Source organism: Schistocerca cancellata, chromosome 1 (assembly GCF_023864275.1).
Source record: "Schistocerca cancellata isolate TAMUIC-IGC-003103 chromosome 1, iqSchCanc2.1, whole genome shotgun sequence".
NCBI lineage: Eukaryota > Metazoa > Arthropoda > Insecta > Orthoptera > Acrididae > Schistocerca > Schistocerca cancellata.
Window position 1 is genome coordinate 599,361,850 of NC_064626.1, and position 20,572 is coordinate 599,382,421.

A 20,572-nucleotide genomic window follows, 5' to 3' on the forward strand; every position below is an offset into this window, starting at 1 on the left:
AAGCTCACAGATGATACTATAAAATTCGCCCCTTGTTTGGAAACTCATAAAAGTCACAAAATCGGTTAGTTCCCTGCTGCTGCTTGTGTCTCGGCCGGCTGATGCTGCCTGACTGTTTATTATTTCAAGAGTAATTGTCTCAGCTGTTAATACATTTATCCCACTGTGAGACAAGACGGTTAGTGCCTTCATGGAAAAATGTTTGCAGTTCCCTGTGGAACCACGATGGCAAACAGCAGTGCACCTCTTCCTCTGAAGCAAATCGAAGGGCCAGGAATGTCGTCGTCCTTCAGAATTCCAAAAAATGAAATCGCATGGTAAGCGATCGTGAAGATACGGAAGATGTGTAAGGACATCCCAGCGAAACTTCTGCAATGTAATCGGAACAACTTTAGCAACATGCGTGCGTGCATTATTCTGCAATAGAATGATGCAGTCCGTCAACGTGCCTGAGCGTTTGGACTTGGGACCACGTTTCGTTTTTCGTAGTGTCGTACCTCTGTGCGTTAATTTTGGCGTCGTGTTACTGGCGGACAACAAACGTCAGGCCCTTGCATCATCATCATCATCATCATTTAAGACTGATTATGCCTTTCAGCGTTCAGTCTGGAGCATAGCCCCCTTATAAAATTCCTCCATGATCCCCTATTCAGTGCTAACATTGGTGCCTCTTCTGATGTTAAACCTGTTACTTCAAAATCATTCTTAACCGAATCCAGGTACCTTCTCCTTGGTCTGAACCGACTCCTTCTACCCTCTACTGCTGAACCCATGAGTCTCTTGGGTAACCTTGCTCCCCCCATGCGTGTAACATGACCCCACCATCTAAGCCTGTTCGCCCTGACTGCTACATCTATAGAGTTCATTCCCAGTTTTTCTTTGATTTCCTCATTGTGGACACCCTCCTGCCATTGTTCCATCTACTAGTACCTGCAATCATCCTAGCTACTTTCATATCCGTAACCTCAACCTTGTTGATAAGGTAACATGAATCCATCCAGCTTTCGCTCCCATACAACAAAGTTGGTCGAAAGATTGAACGGTGCACAGATAACTTAGTCTTGGTACTGACTTCCTTCTTGCAGAAGATAGTAGATCGTAGCTGAGCGCTCACTGCATTAGCTTTGCTACACCTTGCTTCCAGTTCTTTCACTATGTTGCCATCCTGTGAGAATATGCATCCTAAGTACTTGAAACCGTCCACCTGTTCTAACTTTGTTCCTCCTATTTGGCACTCAATCCGTTTATATTTCTTTCCCACTGACATTACTTTCGTTTTGGAGATGCTAATCTTCATACCATAGTCCTTACATTTCTGATCTAGCTCTGAAATATTACTTTGCAAACTTTCAATCGAATCTGCCATCACAACTAAGTCATCCGCATATGCAAGACTGCTTATTTTGTGTTCACATATCTTAATCTCACCCAGCCAGTCTATTGTTTTCAACATATGATCCATAAATAATATGAACAACAGTGGAGACAGGTTGCAGCCTTGTCTTACCCCTGAAACTACTCCGAACCATGAACTCAATTTACCGTCAACTCTAACTGCTGCCTGACTATCCATGTAAAGGCCTTTAATTGCTTGCAAAAGTTTGCCTCCCATTCCATAATCTCGTAGAACAGACAATAACTTCCTTCTGGGAACCCGGTCATATGCCTTTTCTAGATCTATAAAGCATAAATACAATTCCCTGTTCCACTCATAACACTTCTCCATTATTTGCCGTAAGCTAAAGATCTGGTCCTGACAACCTCTAAGAGGCCTAAACCCACACTGATTTTCATCCAATTGGTCCTCAACTAATACTCGCACTTTCCTTTCAACAATACCTGAGAAGATTTTACCCACAACGCTGATTAAAGAGATACCTCTGTAGTTGTTACAATCTTTTCTGTTTCCATGTTTAAAGATTGGTGTGATTACTGCTTTCGTCCAGTCTGATGGAACCTGTCCCGACTCCCAGGCCATTTCAATTATCTTGTGTAGCCATTTAAGACCTGACATTCCACTGTATTTGATGAGTTCCGACTTAATTTCATCCACCCCAGCTGCTTTATTGCACTGCAATCTATTGACCATTTTCTCCACTTCCTCAAATGTGATCCTATTTCCATCATCATTCCAATCCCATTCTACCTCGAAATCTGAAACATTACTGATCGTATTTTCACCTACATTGAGCAACTCTTCAAAATATTCCCTCCATCTGCCCAAGGCATCCACAGGATTCACCAACAGTTTTCCTGACCTGTCCAAAATACTTGTCATTTCCTACTTACCTCCCTTTCGAAGACTGCTAATTACACTCCAGAATGGTTTTCCAGCAGCTTGACCCATAGTCTCCAACCTGTTTCCAAAGTCTTCCCAAGATTTCTTCTTGGATGCTGCAATTATCTGTTTGGCTTTGTTTCTTTTTTCAACATAACTTTCTCTGTCTACCTGAGTTCTAGTCTGTAGCCATTTTTGATACGCCTTATTTTTCCTTTTACAGGCTGCCTTGACTGTGTCATTCCACCAAGCTGTTTGCTTCATCATACTTTTACACACTACTGCTCATTCTTTAGCCACTTCTAGTACTGTGTCCCTGTACCTTGTCCATTCCTTTTCCAATGACTGTAATTGACTACATTCAACTAACTGGTGCCTTTCTGAGATCGCTGTTATGTACTTGTGCCTGATTTCTTTATCCTGAAGTTTCTCCACTCTTATCCTCCTGCACTTTCGGCCTCACAATCCCAATTCCACTGCAGATTAAATAATGATCAGTGTCATCAAAGAATCCCCTGAACACACGTGTGTCCCTCACAGCCTTCCTGAATTCCTGATCTGTTATTGTATAGTCAATGACAGATCTGGTTCCCCTGCCTTCCCAAGTATACCGGTGAATGTTCTTATGTTTAAAAACGGAGTTTGTGATTACTAAGCCCATACTGGCACAGAAATCCAAGAGTTGTTTCCCGCTCCTGTTGGCCTCCATATCCTCACCAAATTTACCCATAACCTTTTCATACCCTTGTGTTCGATTTCCAATCCTGGCATTAAAATCACCCATGAGCAGAACACTGTCCTTGTCCTTTACTCCAACAACTACATCACTGAGTGCCTCATAAAAACCATCCATCTTATCTTGATCTGTCCCTTCACAATGCGAATATACTGACACAATCCTAATTTTCTTGCTAGACACTGTCAAATCTATCCACATCAGTCGTTCGTTTACATACCTTATTGCAACTACACTGGGTTCCATTTCTTTCCTGATGAAAAGCCCTACACCTCATTGTGCTATTCCTGCTTTGACTCCTGACAGGTAGACCTTGTATTCTCCCACTTCCTCTTCTTTCTCACCTCTTACCCCAATGTCACTAACAGCTAAAACGTGTGCACTCCAATATGGCCATCACAAGTGTTTCCGCTGTACAATTATTCAAATGAAAATTCTGTACCGTCTCGTGTGATACGCAGCTGTAGTGATCAAAGCAACCACCGCTTGCCGCTCCCATAACCCTGCGCACAGCCGCCTACCTCAGCTGAGGTAGCTTCATTTCTGATGTTGTCTGGTGACGACATTCTTATTGGGTTTATTGCGTCGACCAAGCCGTACATCTGAATTAATAAATACTTTTCAAATTAAATTATATTTTATACAACTTCGAATTACGCTCAAGGCACTTTGTGCATCAATATAGAATTCGTGAACACTGAAAGATTTCCGATTCTGTTAACATGTGAATTATGCTTAAAACGTAGTGATTAAACTGATCTGACACGAGGACAGAACTGCTAAGAGCAAATGGAAACAAAAAATTCACTATGAATGGCAAGATATAAATTGAGCAGTATGTTGTTGATACGTATGTCAAATAATTGATTTTGATCAGTAAAGTACAAAACTGAAGTCGAATTTTGTCAAGGCAATGTATTTTCAAAGCCATCAACGAATTTTATCGATGTTTTAATTAATATTAATCTTTCAGACCAAACAAGTTACCTTTATCGAGGTATTTTAAACAAACTATCAGTTTGCTCGCCTGTCAGCCCTGCTGGTATGAGAGGCTAGGTTCAGGAACGAACGCCGATTGTGCGGCGACACACCTTACTGACCGACTGAGCTGCTTCAATTGCTTCAAAATGCTTATTAAGGAAACGGTCCTTACCAAGTTCAAAGAAGAGCAGCACGTGTTGTATTATCGAGAAATAGGGGACAGAGTGTCACTGACGCGATACAGTATTTGGAATGGACACAGTCAAAAGAAAGGCGTTTTTCGCTGCTGCGAAATCTTCTCAAAAGTTCAATCACCAGCTTTCTTCTCGGGAAGTGAAAATATTTTGTTGAGCCGACTTACTTAGGGAGAAATAATCATCATAATAAAATAAGGGAAATCAGGGTTCGCCCAGAAAGCTATAGGTGTTCGTTTTTCCCAGCGCTGTTCGAGACTGGAATAACAGATAATTATTGCGATGGTGGATCGATGAACTCTTTGTCAGGCACTTAAGTGTTATTTGCAGATTTCCAAGTAGATGTAGATGAAACGACTCCACAAGAAACCTACTATGTTACTGCGAATAAGAGGTGGTCCTGGATTTCAATAACTGTTGGTAATGTTAGACATACTTTTTAAAATCAATAGCAATAGCGGAGCTTCAAACACACAATGAGGGCTGATGGAGAGTATCTAATTAATGGCCTTCAAAGAGACGTTCCATCAGAACCAACTTTTGTTAAGTGAAAATTTACGGCGTGATGAACAAAAAGTCTTCCGTCTAATTAGACGCAGCTCGCGTGCTTGTCAAAAACGGCATGTAGTGAGTTCAAAGGAGACAGAATTAACGGTCTCCAGAAAATGGATTTATAATACCGCTACATTCTGATTCGTACCATAGGACGTGGAGCTACAACAGTGATGTGTATATGGCATAATGGCATCAATGGGCCGTCCAGCATGGTCCACAGAGTTGGGTCTCCTGACTAAAACTGACTTTTCTTTTGATCTGCGTCTGCCGTGGTTTGCATTGGTGACCCGCCCCCGTTGTGTTGGCTTCCATTGTACAAACAGTACGTACATCCCACGTCAGGCCAAAACGAGCATGCATGGGGATCGACTAATTCGTGACGAATGAAAAGATGTAGTGATTTCAGACGAGTTCCTCTACAAGCCATTCTGCAATCGTGGCCTGATACATGTTAAACGCTATCTTCGCACCTTCGCCGTCTGGCAAGCTGTGTTGTTGTGAGACGCAGCATACAGACAGCAACTCCATTGGTTTTGGGCGCCATTGGACACAACGTGCCACCGCTACTCCTTCGTACTTAGAACTATCTTAACGGTAGCTGTCTCTCGTATCCTTCAGACAACTGCAGGTGCCATGTTTCAGAAAGACGATGCCTATCTAAAAGTGGAGAAGAACGTATATATCTGCTTTGAACATCGAGACTGTTACTACTACTCTCGACTGAAATGATATTCATTTTAGTTGCGTCCACAGTATCTAGAAATAAAAATATCTTTCACCTGCACTGTTACACGGTCGGGATTTCGGCTGTTGTTCCATTCTCAGGTATAACTGCACCAGCTAATATCACTAAGAAAAATCAATCCTAGAGATACATCCTGTTCTCAAAAATTTTGTAAAAACGCAAATTACTGGAATCAGTGCATACTGCGATGCATAATGAAAATTTCCTTTTGGCAGCAAATATTTTTTTTAAAAAATACACACAACCTGCCACCTAATTGTGAAGTGCGCCAATGTATATTCATTCTTATCAAGAGAGCGAAATATTGAAATGATCGTATGGCATTGTTGTCCGGGATGTCCCATTCGGGTTCGGCCGCCAAGTGCAAGTGTTATTTCAGTCGACGCCAGAGTGGGCGACTTGCGGCCGATGATGAGGATGAAATTATGATGAGGACAACACAACACCCAGTACCGAGCGAGAAAATGTCTAACCCGGCCGAGAATCGAACCCGGGCCCAGCCGGCCGGAGTGGCCGAGCGGTTCTAGGCGCTACAGTCAGGAACCGTGCGACCGCTACGGTCGCAGATTCGAATCCTGCATCGCGCATGGATGTGTGTGATGTCCTTAGGTTAGTTAGGTTTAAGTAGTTGTGAGTTCTAGGGGACTGATGGCCTCAGAAGTTAAGTCCCATAGTGCTCTGAGCCATTTGAACCATTTGAACCCGGGCCCAGTACATGGGAAGCAAGCACGTAGCACCTAGCTAAGCAGGCGGACAGCGAAATATTGTGTCATCCGCATTTATTGCTTATCATGCTAATACAGCTGTTACTTCAGAATGGCGCAATAGCCTAAACACTGATCGTAAAAAATATAGCTAATAACGGCCCAGGCACAAAATGTCACTTCATCTGTTATAGCTCCTACCGGTCCCGTCCGAGATTATTTTCCACGCAGGAAAATAAATACGCTTCTTATTTTCAGTTCAGCCCACTAAGCTGCTTTTACCACTTTTCGGCTTAAATGCCTTTAAAAAAAATGGTTCAAATGGCTCTGAGCACTATGCGACTTAACTTCTGAGGTCATCAGTCGCCTAGAACTTAGAACTAATTAAACCTAACTAACCTAAGGACATCACACACATCCATGCCAGAGGCAGGATTCGAACCTGCGACCGTAGCGGTCACGCGGTTCCAGACTGAAGCGCCTTTAACCGCACGGCCACATCGGCCGGCTAAATGCCTTTCATTTTGAAGCCACATACTCCATTTTCAGACAAAAGGATTTGGTGTACATCTGTAACACGTTCTGTGTAACAGATAGCGACAGGAAACTGCTTTCCGCCCATGTAGCAACGGATAGGAATACACCCAATGACAAATCCGTCGGTATATGCGCATATTTGTTGATAGATAACCAAATCAAAGTTCAGGACACCCCTAGGTAATGCGGAACTGACGACTGGACATGACCAGAAGCAGACGCGCATGTTTGAAAGGAAGTGGGGAGAGCTGTTTTATGAGTAGAGGGGCAACAACTGCAACACGGGTTGGTGATGGTTCAAATGGCTCTGAGCACTATGGGACTTAACATCTATGGTCATCAGTCCCCTAGAACTTAGAACTACTTAAACCTAACTAACCTAAGGACAGCACACAACACCCAGCCTTCACGAGGCAGAGAAAATCCCTGACCCCGCCGGGAATCGAACCCGGGAACCCGGGCGTGGGAAGCGAGAACGCTACTGCACGACCACGAGATGCGGGCCGGGTTGGTGAGGCGAGCTCAGTGACTTCAATGATGGTCTAGTTTTTGGATGTCACCTGAGTAACAAAACCATCAGGGACACGTTAACACTTCTACAGCTGCCCACGTCTGCTCCTCGTAATGTGCCTGTGAAGCGCAAAAAGTGCAAACGCTGAGGAACAGCCATAGCTAAACCATGAGGAGGCAGACCTCGTGTTCTGACGGACAGGAACAGTCGAGATTGTGGAGAGTGATTGTAAAAAATCGCATGAAATCAACAGATGGAATCACTCGTGAGCTCCCAAAGTGCTACCAGCCGCACACATAGCACAAAGAATTTTTTTTCCTTTTTTTGTCATCAGTCTTCTGGCTTGTTTGATGCGGTCCACCACGAATTCCTCCCCTGTGCTAACCTCTCCTCTGCCTCAGAATACCACTTGCAACCTACGTCCTCAATTATTTACTCTCCAGTTTCCTCTACAGCTCCCTCTAGCAAGTCATTCCCTGATGTCTTACCAGAAGTCTTATCATCCTGTCCCTTCTCTTGTCATTGTTTTCCACATATTCCTTTCCTCTCCGGTTCTGCGTAGAAGCTCCTCATTCCTCACCTTATTAGTCCACCTAATTTTCAACATTTTTCTGTAGTACCACACTTCAAATGCTTCGACTCTATTCTTTTTCGGTTTTCTCACCCTCCATGTTTCACTACCGTACAATGCTCTGCTCCAAAGGTACATTCTCAGAAATTTTCCCTCAAATTAAGGCCTACGTTTGATGCTAGGAATGCTAGTGCTAGTCTACTTTCTATGTCCTCCTTGCTTTGTACAGGGAATTGGAAAGAGTGTGTTCCGAGCGGTTAAAGGCGCTACAGTCTGGAACCGCACGACCGCTACAGTCGCAGGTTCGAATCCTGCCTCGGGCATGGATGTGTGTGATGTCCTTAGGTTAGTTAGGTTTAAGTAGTTCTAAGTTGTAGGGGACTTATGACCACAGCAGTTGAGTCCCATAGTGCTCAGAGCCAAAGAGTGTGGTTCAATGGTCGAGCAATAAGTTTCTAGATAGAATGCTATGCGACCCTTGAGGTGGCGTAAACAGTGACGTGACTGGGTAGTGGACGATTGGAAACGAGTGATATGAAGCAACGAATCACGGCACACCCTGTGGCAATCCAATGGAAGGGTTTCAGTTGGCGAAATCCTGGAGAGCATTACCTGCCATCGTTTGTAGTGGAGACAGTAAAGTACAGAGGAGATGGTATTGCAGTATGAAGGTGTTTTTCGTTGTCAGGGTATGGTTCCTTATTGCGCTTGACAAAATGCTAAATGTAAAAGGATATGAGAACACTTCAAACAACATTGTAGTGCATACAAAAGAGGAACAGTTTAGAGACGATGTTTGTACATGACAGTGCACAGCTTCTGTTGTGTTTGGCACATAACATTCCTCAGTAGACTACCCTTCCTACAGACCCGATGTGAACCCAATGCAATGCTTTTGAGCAGAGTCAGAACGTCAGACTCGCTCCAGACATCAGCGTCCGACATCACCCCTTCTCTGGTTTTGGCCTTTCAGTAAGAATGGGCTGCTATCCCTCCAGAACAATTTCGTTGAATGCGTCCTTAGCAGAGTTCACGCTGTCACAAACGCAAAGTGTGTAGATACAGCCTATCAGTGTTCACTAATGGGTGTCCAGATACTTTTAACCAGATATTGTGCAGTGTGCATGACTGGAGAAGCAAGGCCAGCGCTTCGTAAGTTGATCACAACCTGTGATATTAAAAAAAAAAAAAAAAAAAAAAAAATTACAAAAAAAATTGACTCTGAGCACTATGGGACTTAACTGCTGAGGTCATCAGTCCCCTAGAACTTAGAACTACTTAAACCTGACTAACCTAAGGACATCACGCACATCCATGCCCGAGGCAGGATTCGAACCTGCGACCGTTATTTTTTAGCGGTCGCGCGGTTCCAGACTGTAGCGCCTAGAACCGCTGTTTTTTTTTTTTTTTTAATCTCATTTTGTTCATTTTCGTTCGTTGTATCTGTTCTGGGCGGACGTCGAAAGACACCCGTTTCAGTTCGTTGTTGACCCATTAACTCAGTTTTTTTATTACAGAGGGCAGCTAGCCCTCTGACCGAACACGCTGAGCTACCGTGCCGGCCACCTAATATTTTCACCCGAGGGAAGGCTTGAACCAAGGACCTGTCGTTCCGCAGCTGCTCACGCTAACCACGGGACCACGGCACCCACAGAACCGTTCGGCCACTCCGGCCGGCCCTGTGATACTGTGTGGACTGAGCTTTGTCTAAACAATGGTTTTAAATATACACTCCTGGAAATTGAAATAAGAACACCGTGAATTCATTGTCCCAGGAAGGGGAAACTTTATTGACACATTCCTGGGGTCAGATACATCACATGATCACACTGACAGAACCACAGGCACATAGACACAGGCAACAGAGCATGCACAATGTCGGCACTAGTACAGTGTATATCCACCTTTCGCAGCAATGCAGGCTGCTATTCTCCCATGGAGACGATCGTACAGATGCTGGATGTAGTCCTGTGGAACGGCTTACCATGCCATTTCCACCTGGCGCCTCAGTTGGACCAGCGTTCATGCTGGACGTGCAGACCGCGTGAGACGACGCTTCATCCAGTCCCAAACATGTTCAATGGGGGACAGATCCGGAGATCTTGCTGGCCAGGGTAGTTGACTTACACCTTCTAGAGCACGTTGGGTGGCACGGGATACATGCGGACGTGCATTGTCCTGTTGGAACAGCAAGTTCCCTTGCCGGTCTAAGAATGGTAGAACGATGGGTTCGATGACGGTTTGGATGTACCGTGCACTATTCAGTGTCCCCTCGACGATCACCAGTGGTGTACGGCCAGTGAAGGAGATCGCTCCCCACACCATGATGCCGGGTGTTGGCCCTGTGTGCCTCGGTCGTATGCAGTCCTGATTGTGGCGCTCACCTGCACGGCGCCAAACACGCATACGACCATCATTGGCACCAAGGCAGAAGCGACTCTCATCGCTGAAGACGACACGTCTCCATTCGTCCCTCCATTCACGCCTGTCGCGACACCACTGGAGGCGGGCTGCACGATGTTGGGGCGTGAGCGGAAGACGGCCTAACGGTGTGCGGGACCGTAGCCCAGCTTCATGGAGACGGTTGCGAATGGTCCTCGCCGATACCCCAGGAGCAACAGTGTCCCTAATTTGCTGGGAAGTGGCGGTGCGGTCCCCTACGGCACTGCGTAGGATCCTACGGTCTTGGCGTGCATCCGTGCGTCGCTGCGGTCCGGTCCCAGGTCGACGGGCACGTGCACCTTCCGCCGACCACTGGCGACAACATCGATGTACTGTGGAGACTTCACGCCCCACGTGTTGAGCAATTCGGCGGTACGTCCACCCGGCCTCCCGCATGCCCACTATACGCCCTCGCTCAAAGTCCGTCAACTGCACATACGGTTCACGTCCACGCTGTCGCGGCATGCTACCAGTGTTAAAGACTGCGATGGAGCTCCGTATGCCACGGCAAACTGGCTGACACTGACGGCGGCGGTGCACAAATGCTGCGCAGCTAGCGCCATTCGACGGCCAACACCGCGGTTCCTGGTGTGTCCGCTGTGCCGTGCGTGTGATCATTGCTTGTACAGCCCTCTCGCAGTGTCCGGAGCAAGTATGGTGGGTCTGACACACCGGTGTCAATGTGTTCTTTTTTCCATTTCCAGGAGTGTAGCTTCTGTGTCTTTATCGCGAGCCTACTCCAAGAACAGTTTATGCCATTTTATAGCACTGGTTGTTAGACGAGTTGCACGTTCTGTTAAAATCCAATTGTATGCTATGTAATAAAAGAAAATTTCTTTCGTCGAAATTATTGTTTCACAGCACACAAGGGGTGGAGAAAAATATTGAAACACCAAAACAGAACACATCAAGATGCCTAATACGGTATAGGAAAACCGTTGGCATTCAAAACAGCTTCCAGTCGTCTCGGAATGGATGAATACAAGTCCTGTTTCCAAGACCATCTTACATACTCTTCCTGCTAACTAGAGACAAGTTCATGAAATGATGAGGGACGTGGACAGAGATCACGCACTCTTCTCTTCAACGTAGGCCACAAAGGCTCAAAAATATTGAGACCTGGTGGAGGATTCGAGGGTTTATCCTCACACTCACAAAACGCGTCCTGGAAGCCGCGAACTGTGTAGAAGCGGCCCTGTCGTCTTGTAACACACATCACCATTGGGGAACAAACACTACCATGGGATGGAACCTACAGAGCCAAAATAGACACACAATCCTTGGCAGTAATGCGGTCTTGCATAGTAAACGTGGGGCCGAGGAACCACGATATGGCTGCTCATTTTATCAGCAAATCACCACCATGTTTCACTCTTGACGGGCAAACAGTCTCTATTGCAGGCTTAGGACGGCAGGAACCAGACGTTAATTATTCTGTCAGAAGTTAGCAACGGTGGGAAACAAAACTGATCCGACCAAATAACTACATTGCTTCGTAGTCCATTTTTTATGGGTTCGGCACCACGTTTTCCTGGCAAGGGCATTTGCATCACTGATATGCGCTTTTGGGATTCCAGCTCGCACTGCAATTCCTAGCTTACAGAGTACCCTTTTTTTTCTTTTCTTTTTTTTTTATACTGACAGAGATCGCGAGTGTGAGGTTCACTTCTGCTGCGACTTTTCGTACTGGTTTCTTCTTTGTTTTCGTCACAATTCTCTTCATTGAACGTCCACTCCATCACAACCACTCAACACACACTTTTGTCCGCGTTGTGACTTAGCGGATGATGATTTTCCGTATCCACTTTGTGCGATATAAATCTTCGATACTGTGCCTCTTGAAACGCCAAACACGTCAGCCAGCTTCGTTGCAGAAGCAGGCACTGTAGAAGCAGAAAAAATTAGCCCCGACTTAACGCACTCGTAACTATACAGAACACTGTTGTGACCACGACGAATTAGGGCATGTTTAGTGATCAAATACACCAACGCAGCCTGGAGGCTTGGCTAGCATCTGCGTTTATGTTCAAGGATGCACTCCACGCGGTGTTTCCATGTTTTTGTCCACTGCTCCTCATACGGCCATTAAAATTGTTACACCACGAAGATGACGTGCTACAGACACGAAATTTAACCGACAGGGAGAAGATGCTGTGATATGCAAATGATTAGCTTTTCAGAGCATTCACACCAGATTGGCGCCGGTGGCAACACCTACAACGTGCTGACATGAGGAAACTTTCCAACGATTTCTCATACACAAATAGCAGTTGACCGGCTTTGCCTGGGGAAACGTTGTTGTGATGCCTCGTGTACCATCACGTTTCCGACTTTGATAAATGTCGGATTGTAGCCTTCGCGATTGCGGTTTATCGTATCGCGACATCGCTGCTCGCGTTGGTCGAGATCCAATGACTGTTAGCAGAATATGGAATCGGTGGATTCAGGAGGGTAATACGGAACGCTGTGCTGGATCGTATCAGTAGCAGTGAAGATGACAGGCATCTTATCTGCATGGCTGTAACGAATCGTGCAGCCACGTCTTGATCCCTGAGTTAACAGATGGGGACGTTTGCAAGACAACAACCATCTGCACAAACAGTTCGACGACGGTTGCAGCAGCATGGACTATCAGCTCGGAGACCATGGCTGGGGTTAACCCTGACACTGCATCACAGACAGGAGCGCCTGCGATGCTGTACTCAACGACGAACCTGGGTGCACAAATGGCAAAACGTCATTTTTTCGGATGAATCCAGGTTCTGTTTACAGCATCATGATGGTCGCATCCGTGTTCGGCGACATCGCGGTGAACGCACATTGGAAGGGTGTATTCGTCATCGCCATACTGGCGTATCACCCGGCGTGATGGTATGGGGTGCCATTGGTTAGACGTCTCGGTCACCTCTTGTTCGCACTGACGGCACTTTGAACAGTGGACGTTACATTTCAGATGTGTTACGACACGTTGCTCTACCCTTCTTTCGATCCCTGCGAAACCCTATATTACAGCAGGATAATGCACGGCAGCATGTTGGAGGTCCTATACGGGCCTTTCTAGATACAGAAAATGTTCGACTGCTGCCTTGGCGAGCACATTCTCCAGATCTCTCACCAATTGAAAACGTCTGGTCAATGGTGGCCGAGCAACTGGTTCGTCACAATACGCCAGTCACTACTCTTGATGAACTGTGGTGTCGTGTTTAAGCTGCATGGGCAGCTGTACCTGTACACGCCATCCAAGCTCTGTTTGACTCAATGCCCAGGCGTATCAAGGCTGTTATTACGGCCAGAGGTGGTTCTTGTGGGTACTGATTTCTTAGGATCTATGCACCCAAATTGCGTGAAAATATAATCACACGTCAGTTCTAGTATAATATATTTGTCCAATGAATACCCGTTTATCATCTGCATTTCTTCTTGGTGTAGCAATTTTAATGGCCAGTAGTGTACTTCAAAATAGTGGTCGTCAAACTTTCTTGCTCAAGAGACAATACTGACATTGTGGCGAGGCACTTCGGGCCGTATATGTACCAGTACCATTAATAATTGGTAACCTACGTGAAGTAGTTTGTTATGAGCCTTCGACAGTGTAGCTAAAGTAACGGTACAATAAGTTGGCCCCCGCCATCCAAAAACTGATCGTCTGCACCATCCCTCAGGGACTTGAATGTTGCGACACTGTAATTTACTGACAAAGTGGTGTTGTGCTATGTTAGCATATGATTATTTTGATTAATAACAGTTTGTGTACTTATATTTAAATGGATTATGCTGTCTGAGATGGGTCACAAATGTGTCCTAACTGTTTTGAATTTCATTTTTCTTCTGCTCATTGCGTTGTATTGCAACAGTCTAATTGAATTTCATATCTCTTGCTACAAATATGTAAAAGCATTTGAGGATGACTGTCTCTCTTATGCTCATTCGCGAATCGATGTTGTATTGTATTGTACTGTATGTTATCCGGGGACCTATAAACAACGGAGAGCCTGCGTCCCCGCCGCAGCCGCAGTGGTCCACAACCCCACGACGACTACCGCAGTCCACTTCACCTCTCCGCCGCCCCACACCGAACCCAGGGTTATTGTGCGGTTCGGCCTCCGGTGGGCCCCTCAGGGAACGTCTCACACCAGACGAGTGTAACCCCTATGCTTGCGTGGTAGAGTAATGGTGGTGTACGCGTACGTGGAGAACTTCTTTGGGCAGCAATCGCCGACATAGTGTAACTGAGGCGGAATATGGGGAACCAGCCCGCATTCGCCGAGGCAGATGGAAAACCACCTAAAAGCCATCCAGAGACTGGCCGGTTCACCGGACCTCGACACAAATCCGCCGGGCGGATTCGTGCTGGGGAGCAGGCGCACCTTCCCGCCCGGAAAACTGTGCGTTAGACCACGAGGCCAACCGGGCGGGCGAATCGATGTTACTTGCACCGTAGCAGCTAATCGGTACAAAGTACACACCTTCATGAGATTTCAGTGCTGGAAGGTAAACAAGAAAACACTTCCCCTATGACGTCCCCACGTCCCGCAACAACGTAGCTACGTGCCACTGAACCGAGCAGCCAACCTACATAGCTCACGGTCAACTTTTCCACAGTCGATAATAACTGAGCCCCCGTTATCAGGTGACGGTGCACGGCCCGCGGGACACGCCGGGCCCCGGCCTGGTGGCGCCGCAGTGGCCGGCGGGCGGCGCGCGCACCGTCACGGCGCTCTCGGTGGACGCGGCGTTCATCACGAGCGAGGAAGAGCTGCGCCGCCTGCCGCTGCTCAAGCGCCTCTGCCTCTTCCCGGACGAGCGGCCGCTGCTCTTCTCGCGCTTCTACACGCGCGCCAACTGCATCCACGAGTGCCTGCAAGCTGCCCACGCCAAGAAGTGCGGCTGCTTGCCCTACATCTCCCGCGTCCCCTCAGGTACCTCGCTCTCCACTTCACTGCCGTACCTAATTCACCGTTTTGGTCAGCAAATACACTCGCAGCTCAGGTGTCAAAGGGTTCGTAGCCGGTTTACCAACGGCAGATTCATATCGTGTCGAGAGAGATTTGATTCTGAGAACGACTACCTATCAGTTGCTCGTCCATTTTCGCCCGCGCACAGTACGACGAAGGCACTGTACCTGCGCTACTACACTACTGGCCATTAAAACTGTTACACCAAGAAGAAATGCAGATGATAAACAGGTATTCACTGGACAAATATACTATAGCGGAACTGACATGTGATTACATTTTCATGCAATTTCGGTGCATAGATCCTGAGAAATCAGTACACAGAACAACCACCTCTGGCCGTAAGAACGGCCTTGATACGCCTGGGCGTTGAGTCAAAGCTTGGATGGCGTGTAGAGGTACAGCTGCCCATGCAGCTTCAACACGATACCACAGTTCATCGAGAGTAGTGACTGGCGTATTGTGACGAGCCAGTTGCTCGGCCACGATTGACCAGACGTTTTCAATTGGTGAGAGATCTGGAGAATCTGCTAGCCCGAACATTTTCTGTATCTTGAAAGCCGGCCACTGTGGCCGAGCGGTTCTACGCGCTTCACTCTGGAACCACGCGACAGCTACGGTCGCAGGTACGAATCCTGCCTCGGGCATGGATGTGTTGATGTCCTTAGGTTAGTTAGGTTTAAGTAGTTCTAAGTTCTAGGGGACTGATGACATCAGATGTTAAATCAGATAGTGCTCAGAGCCATTTTTGTATACAGAAAGGCCCGTACAGGACCTGCAACATGCGGTCGTGCATTATCCTGCTGAAACGTAGGCTTTCGCAGGGATCGAATGAAGGGTAGAGCCACGGGTCGCAACACATCTGAAATGTAACGTCCACTGTTCAAAGTGCCGTCAATGCGAACAAGAGGTGACCGAGACGTCTAACCAATGGCACCCCATACCATCACGCCGGGTGATACGCCAGTATGGCGATGACGAATACACCCTTCCAATGTGCGTTCACCGCGATGTCGCCGAACACGGATGCGACCATCATGATGCTGTAAACAGAACCTGGATTCATCCGAAAAAATGACGATTTGCCATTCGTGCACCCAGGTTCGTCGTTGAGTACACCATCGCAGGCGCTCCTGTCTGTGATGCAGCGTCAAGGGTAAACGCAGCCATGGTCTCCGAGCTGATAGTCCATGCTGCTGCAAACGTCGTGGAACTGTTCGTGAAGATGGTTGTTGTCTTGCAAACGTCCCCATCTGTTGACTCAGGGATCGAGACGTGGATGCACGATCCGTTACAGCCATGCGTATAAGATGCCTGCCATCTCGACTGCTAGTGACACGAGGCCGTTGGGATCCAGCACGGCGTTCCGTATTACCCTCCTGAACCCACCAATTCCACATTCTGCTAACAGTCATTGGATCTCAACCAACGGGAGCAGCAATGTCGCGAAACGATAAACCGCAATCGCGATAGGCTACAATCCGACCTTTATCGAAGTCGGAAACGTGATGGTACGCATTTCTCCTCCTTAGACGAGGCATCACAACAACGTTTCACCAGGCAACGCCGGTCGACTGCTGTTTGTGTATGAGAAATCTGTTGGAAACTTTCCTCATGTCGGCATGTTGTAGGTGTTGCCACCGCTGCCAACCTTGTGTGAATGCTCTGAAAAGCTAATCATTTGCATATCACAGCATCGTCTTCCTGTCGGTTAAATTTCGCGTCTGTAGCACGTCATCTTCATGGTGTGGCAATTTTAATGGTCAGTAGTGTACTTTTCTGCTTCATTTGTTATAGGAGGCGTATTGGCTTAATGAGGTGACTAAAGCAATGGGATACCTCCGAATATCGTCTAAGATGTCCTTTTGCCCGGAGTAGTCCAGCTACAGCACGTCGTATGGACTCAACATGTCGTTGGGAGTCCCTGCAGAAGTATTGAACCATGCTGGCGCTATAGCCGTCCATAATTTCGGAATTATTGTCGGTGCAGGATTTTGAGCACGAAATTACCTTTAGATTGTGTACCATAAATGTTCGATGTTATTCATGCCTGGCAATCTGGGTGGCAAAATATTTTCTCCAATCGTCCAGAATGTTCTTCAAACCAATCGCGAACTATTCTGATCTAGTGACAAGGCACATTGTCATCCATAAAAATTCCATCGTTTTTGAAAACACGAAATCCATGAATGGTTGGAAATAGTCTCCAAGTAACCGAACATAATCAGAACAAGTACGTTCTATGTAAACATAGCTCACAGCATATTGGAGCCACCACTAGCTTGTATAGCGCTTTGTTAGCAGCCTAGATCCATGGATTCGTGGGGTCTGCGCCACACTCTAATCTTACCAACAGTTTTTCCCAACTGAAATTGAGACTCAGATGACCAGGCTACGGTTTTCCAGTCGTCTAGGGTCCAACCGATACGGTCAGGAAAAGCGCTGCAGGCGATGTCGTGCTGTTAGCAAAGGCACGCTGATATACGTGAGTTCACGTTTTAGCATTTGTTTACTAACAGCCGCTCACATTGTTGCAGATGCCATGATTTATGCCTGGAACAGAATAAGCTCAGAAAATATGCTGCAAACAACGACAACAATTCTTAAAAACATGCTACAACGTACAATAAATGAGGTAGTATGAAAGTATCCACAGAAAACTGTATTCAAAAAACAAACAGTACAAATGTAATTATGTGTTACAGAGTTTGTATAATTATGCTATTTTCTCAATGTTTTAGATTTAAAGAACCCACTGGTGATAGCGATATTTTGTCGCCGAAACTAGTTTGGGGAATAAATAAGTCCATAAATAACAAAAAGTGTTTCGCATAGAGGCGGACTCCCAATTCCCATATTATTGTTTTTCTATGCGAACACGGACCAAATGGAAGATTTCCAAGATAAAGTTATATTCAACAGCTAGACTAAACCTGAAAGAAATGACCAAGAAGTTCTGGCTGAACACAACATCAAACTGATCCCACAAGACGAAAGACTTTTTTTAATAAAAAATAGTGCTCGGTATCCATTAATAATTAGCCTATTACTTTAAGAACTGTGTTTGACTAACAGCTGGCCATGTAGTTTATAATTCTGTCTATAGCGAATTCCTCAAGATCAGTCTCTCTTACAAGTTAAATAAACTTAAAAATGAACAACTACACAATCACATTAAACAAACCAGCTCTCGGCACGGACATAAGTTTTAGAAATGAGTTACTACTGATACTTAAAAAAAAGGACTGAAATCTAACTTTCAGCCTGCATTGAGTCCAAACCTCCTTGAAGATATTATTGTTGCAACTAACACTGCACCTGATACTGTCTTTTTTATTTATTTATTGTTCCGTGGGACTAAATTAAGGAGAAGTCTCCATGGTCATGGAACGAGTCAATACATGAAATTATAACATGACAGTAGAAACAGATAAAATGAAATATAAGTAACATATTCAGGCGACAATTCGTAAGTTTAAATAAAGAAAATCAACAATGTAACACTGGAATTTGCTTAATTTTTCAGCTCTTCCAGGAGCTCCTCGACAGAATAGAAGGAGTGAGCCATGAGGAAACTCTTCAGTTTAGACTTAAAAGTGTTTGGGGTACTGCTAAGATTTTTGAGTTCTTGTGGTAGCTTATTGAAAATGGATGCAGCATAATACTGCACTCCTTTCTGCACAAGAGTCAAGGAAGTGCATTCCACATGCAGATTTGATTTCTGCCTAGTATTAACTGAGTTAAAGCTGCTAACTCTTGGGAATAAGCTAATATTGCTAACAACAAACGACATTAAAGAAAATATATACTGTGAGGGCAATGTCAGAATTCCCAGACTATTGAATAGGGGTCGACAAGAGGTTCTCGAACTTACACCACACATAGCTCGAACAGCCCGTTTTTGAGCCAAAAATACCCTTTTTGAATCAGACGAATTACCCCAAAAAATAATACCGTATGACATAAGCGTATGAAAATATGCGAAGTAAACTACTTTTCGTGTTGAACTGTCACTTATTTCAGATACTGTTCTAATGGTAAATAAAGCAGCATTTAGTTTCTGAACAAGATCCTGAACATGGGCTTTCCACAACAGCTTACTATCTATCCGAAAGCCTAGGAACTTGAACTGTTCCGTCTCGCTTATAATATGCCCATTCTGTCTGATCGAAATACCGGTTCTTGTTGAATTGTGAGTTAGAAACTGTAAAAACTGAGTCTTACTGTGATTTAGCATCAAATTATTTTCCACAAGCCACGAACTTATTTCATGAACTACATTATTTGATACTGTTTCAATATTACACACAAGATCCTTCACTACCAAGCTGGTGTCATCAGAAAACAGAAATATTTTTGAATCACCTGTAATACTAGAAGGCATATCATTTATATAAATAAGAAACAGCAGTGGCCCCAGCACCGACCCTTGGGGAACGCCCCACTTAACAGTGCCCCATTGGGACTGAACATCACTACCACTCTCAATATTGCGGAGAATTACCTTCTGCTTTCTGTTTTTAAAGTAAGAGGCGAACCAATTGCAAGCTACTCTCCTTACTCCATAATGGTCCAACTTCTGCGGTAATATTTTGTGGTCAACACAGTCAAAAGCCTTCGTTAAATCAAAGAAAACACCTAGCGTTCGCAACCTTTTATTTAATCCGTCCAAAACCTCACAGACAAAAGAGAATATAGCATTTTCAGTTGTTAAACCATTTCTAAAACCAAACTGTACATTTGACAGCAAATTATGTGAATTTAAATGCTCCAGTAACCTCGTATATACAACTTTCTCGATAACTTTAGCAAACACCGATGGCATAGAAATAGGTCTATAATTGTCAACATTATCCCTGTCTCCATTTTTATAAAATGGCTTCACTACCGAGTACTTTAATCGGTCAGGAAACCGACCACTCCTAAAGGAAAAGTTACAGACATGGCTAAGTACTGGGCTAACATACATAGAACAATACTTCAGTATTCTACTAGATACCCCTCATATCCATGAGAGTTCTTGGTCTTTAGTGATTTAATTATTAACTCAATGTCTCTCTTGTCAGTATCATGGAGGAGCATTTCAGGTAACAGTCTCGGAACACTTTTTTCTACGAGCGCTATACGATTCCCTGTTGGGACTAGGTTTCTATTTAGTTCACCTGCTATATTCACAAGGTGATTATTAAATACTGTACATATATGCGACTTATCAGTAACACGGACATTACCACTACGCACTGATTCTATATCCTCGACCTGTCTCTGCAGATCAGCCACTTCCTTTACGACTGACCATAGGGTTTTGATTTTATCCTGAGACTTAGCTATTCTATCTGCATACCACATACTTTTTGCCTTCC

The 20,572-nt window shown here is 45.3% G+C and overlaps 1 protein-coding gene across 1 annotated transcript in view; it reads left to right on the top strand.

Annotated features, from left to right (window-relative positions):
* LOC126089446 (pickpocket protein 19-like) overlaps nucleotides 1-20,572 on the top strand; it is a 151,576-nt gene that overhangs the window by 73,926 nt on the left and 57,078 nt on the right. Inside the window, exon 5 of the mRNA XM_049906913.1 lies at nucleotides 14,885-15,173. Coding sequence (XP_049762870.1) covers nucleotides 14,885-15,173 — 289 coding nt within the window. The remainder of the gene's footprint in view (nucleotides 1-14,884; nucleotides 15,174-20,572) is intronic.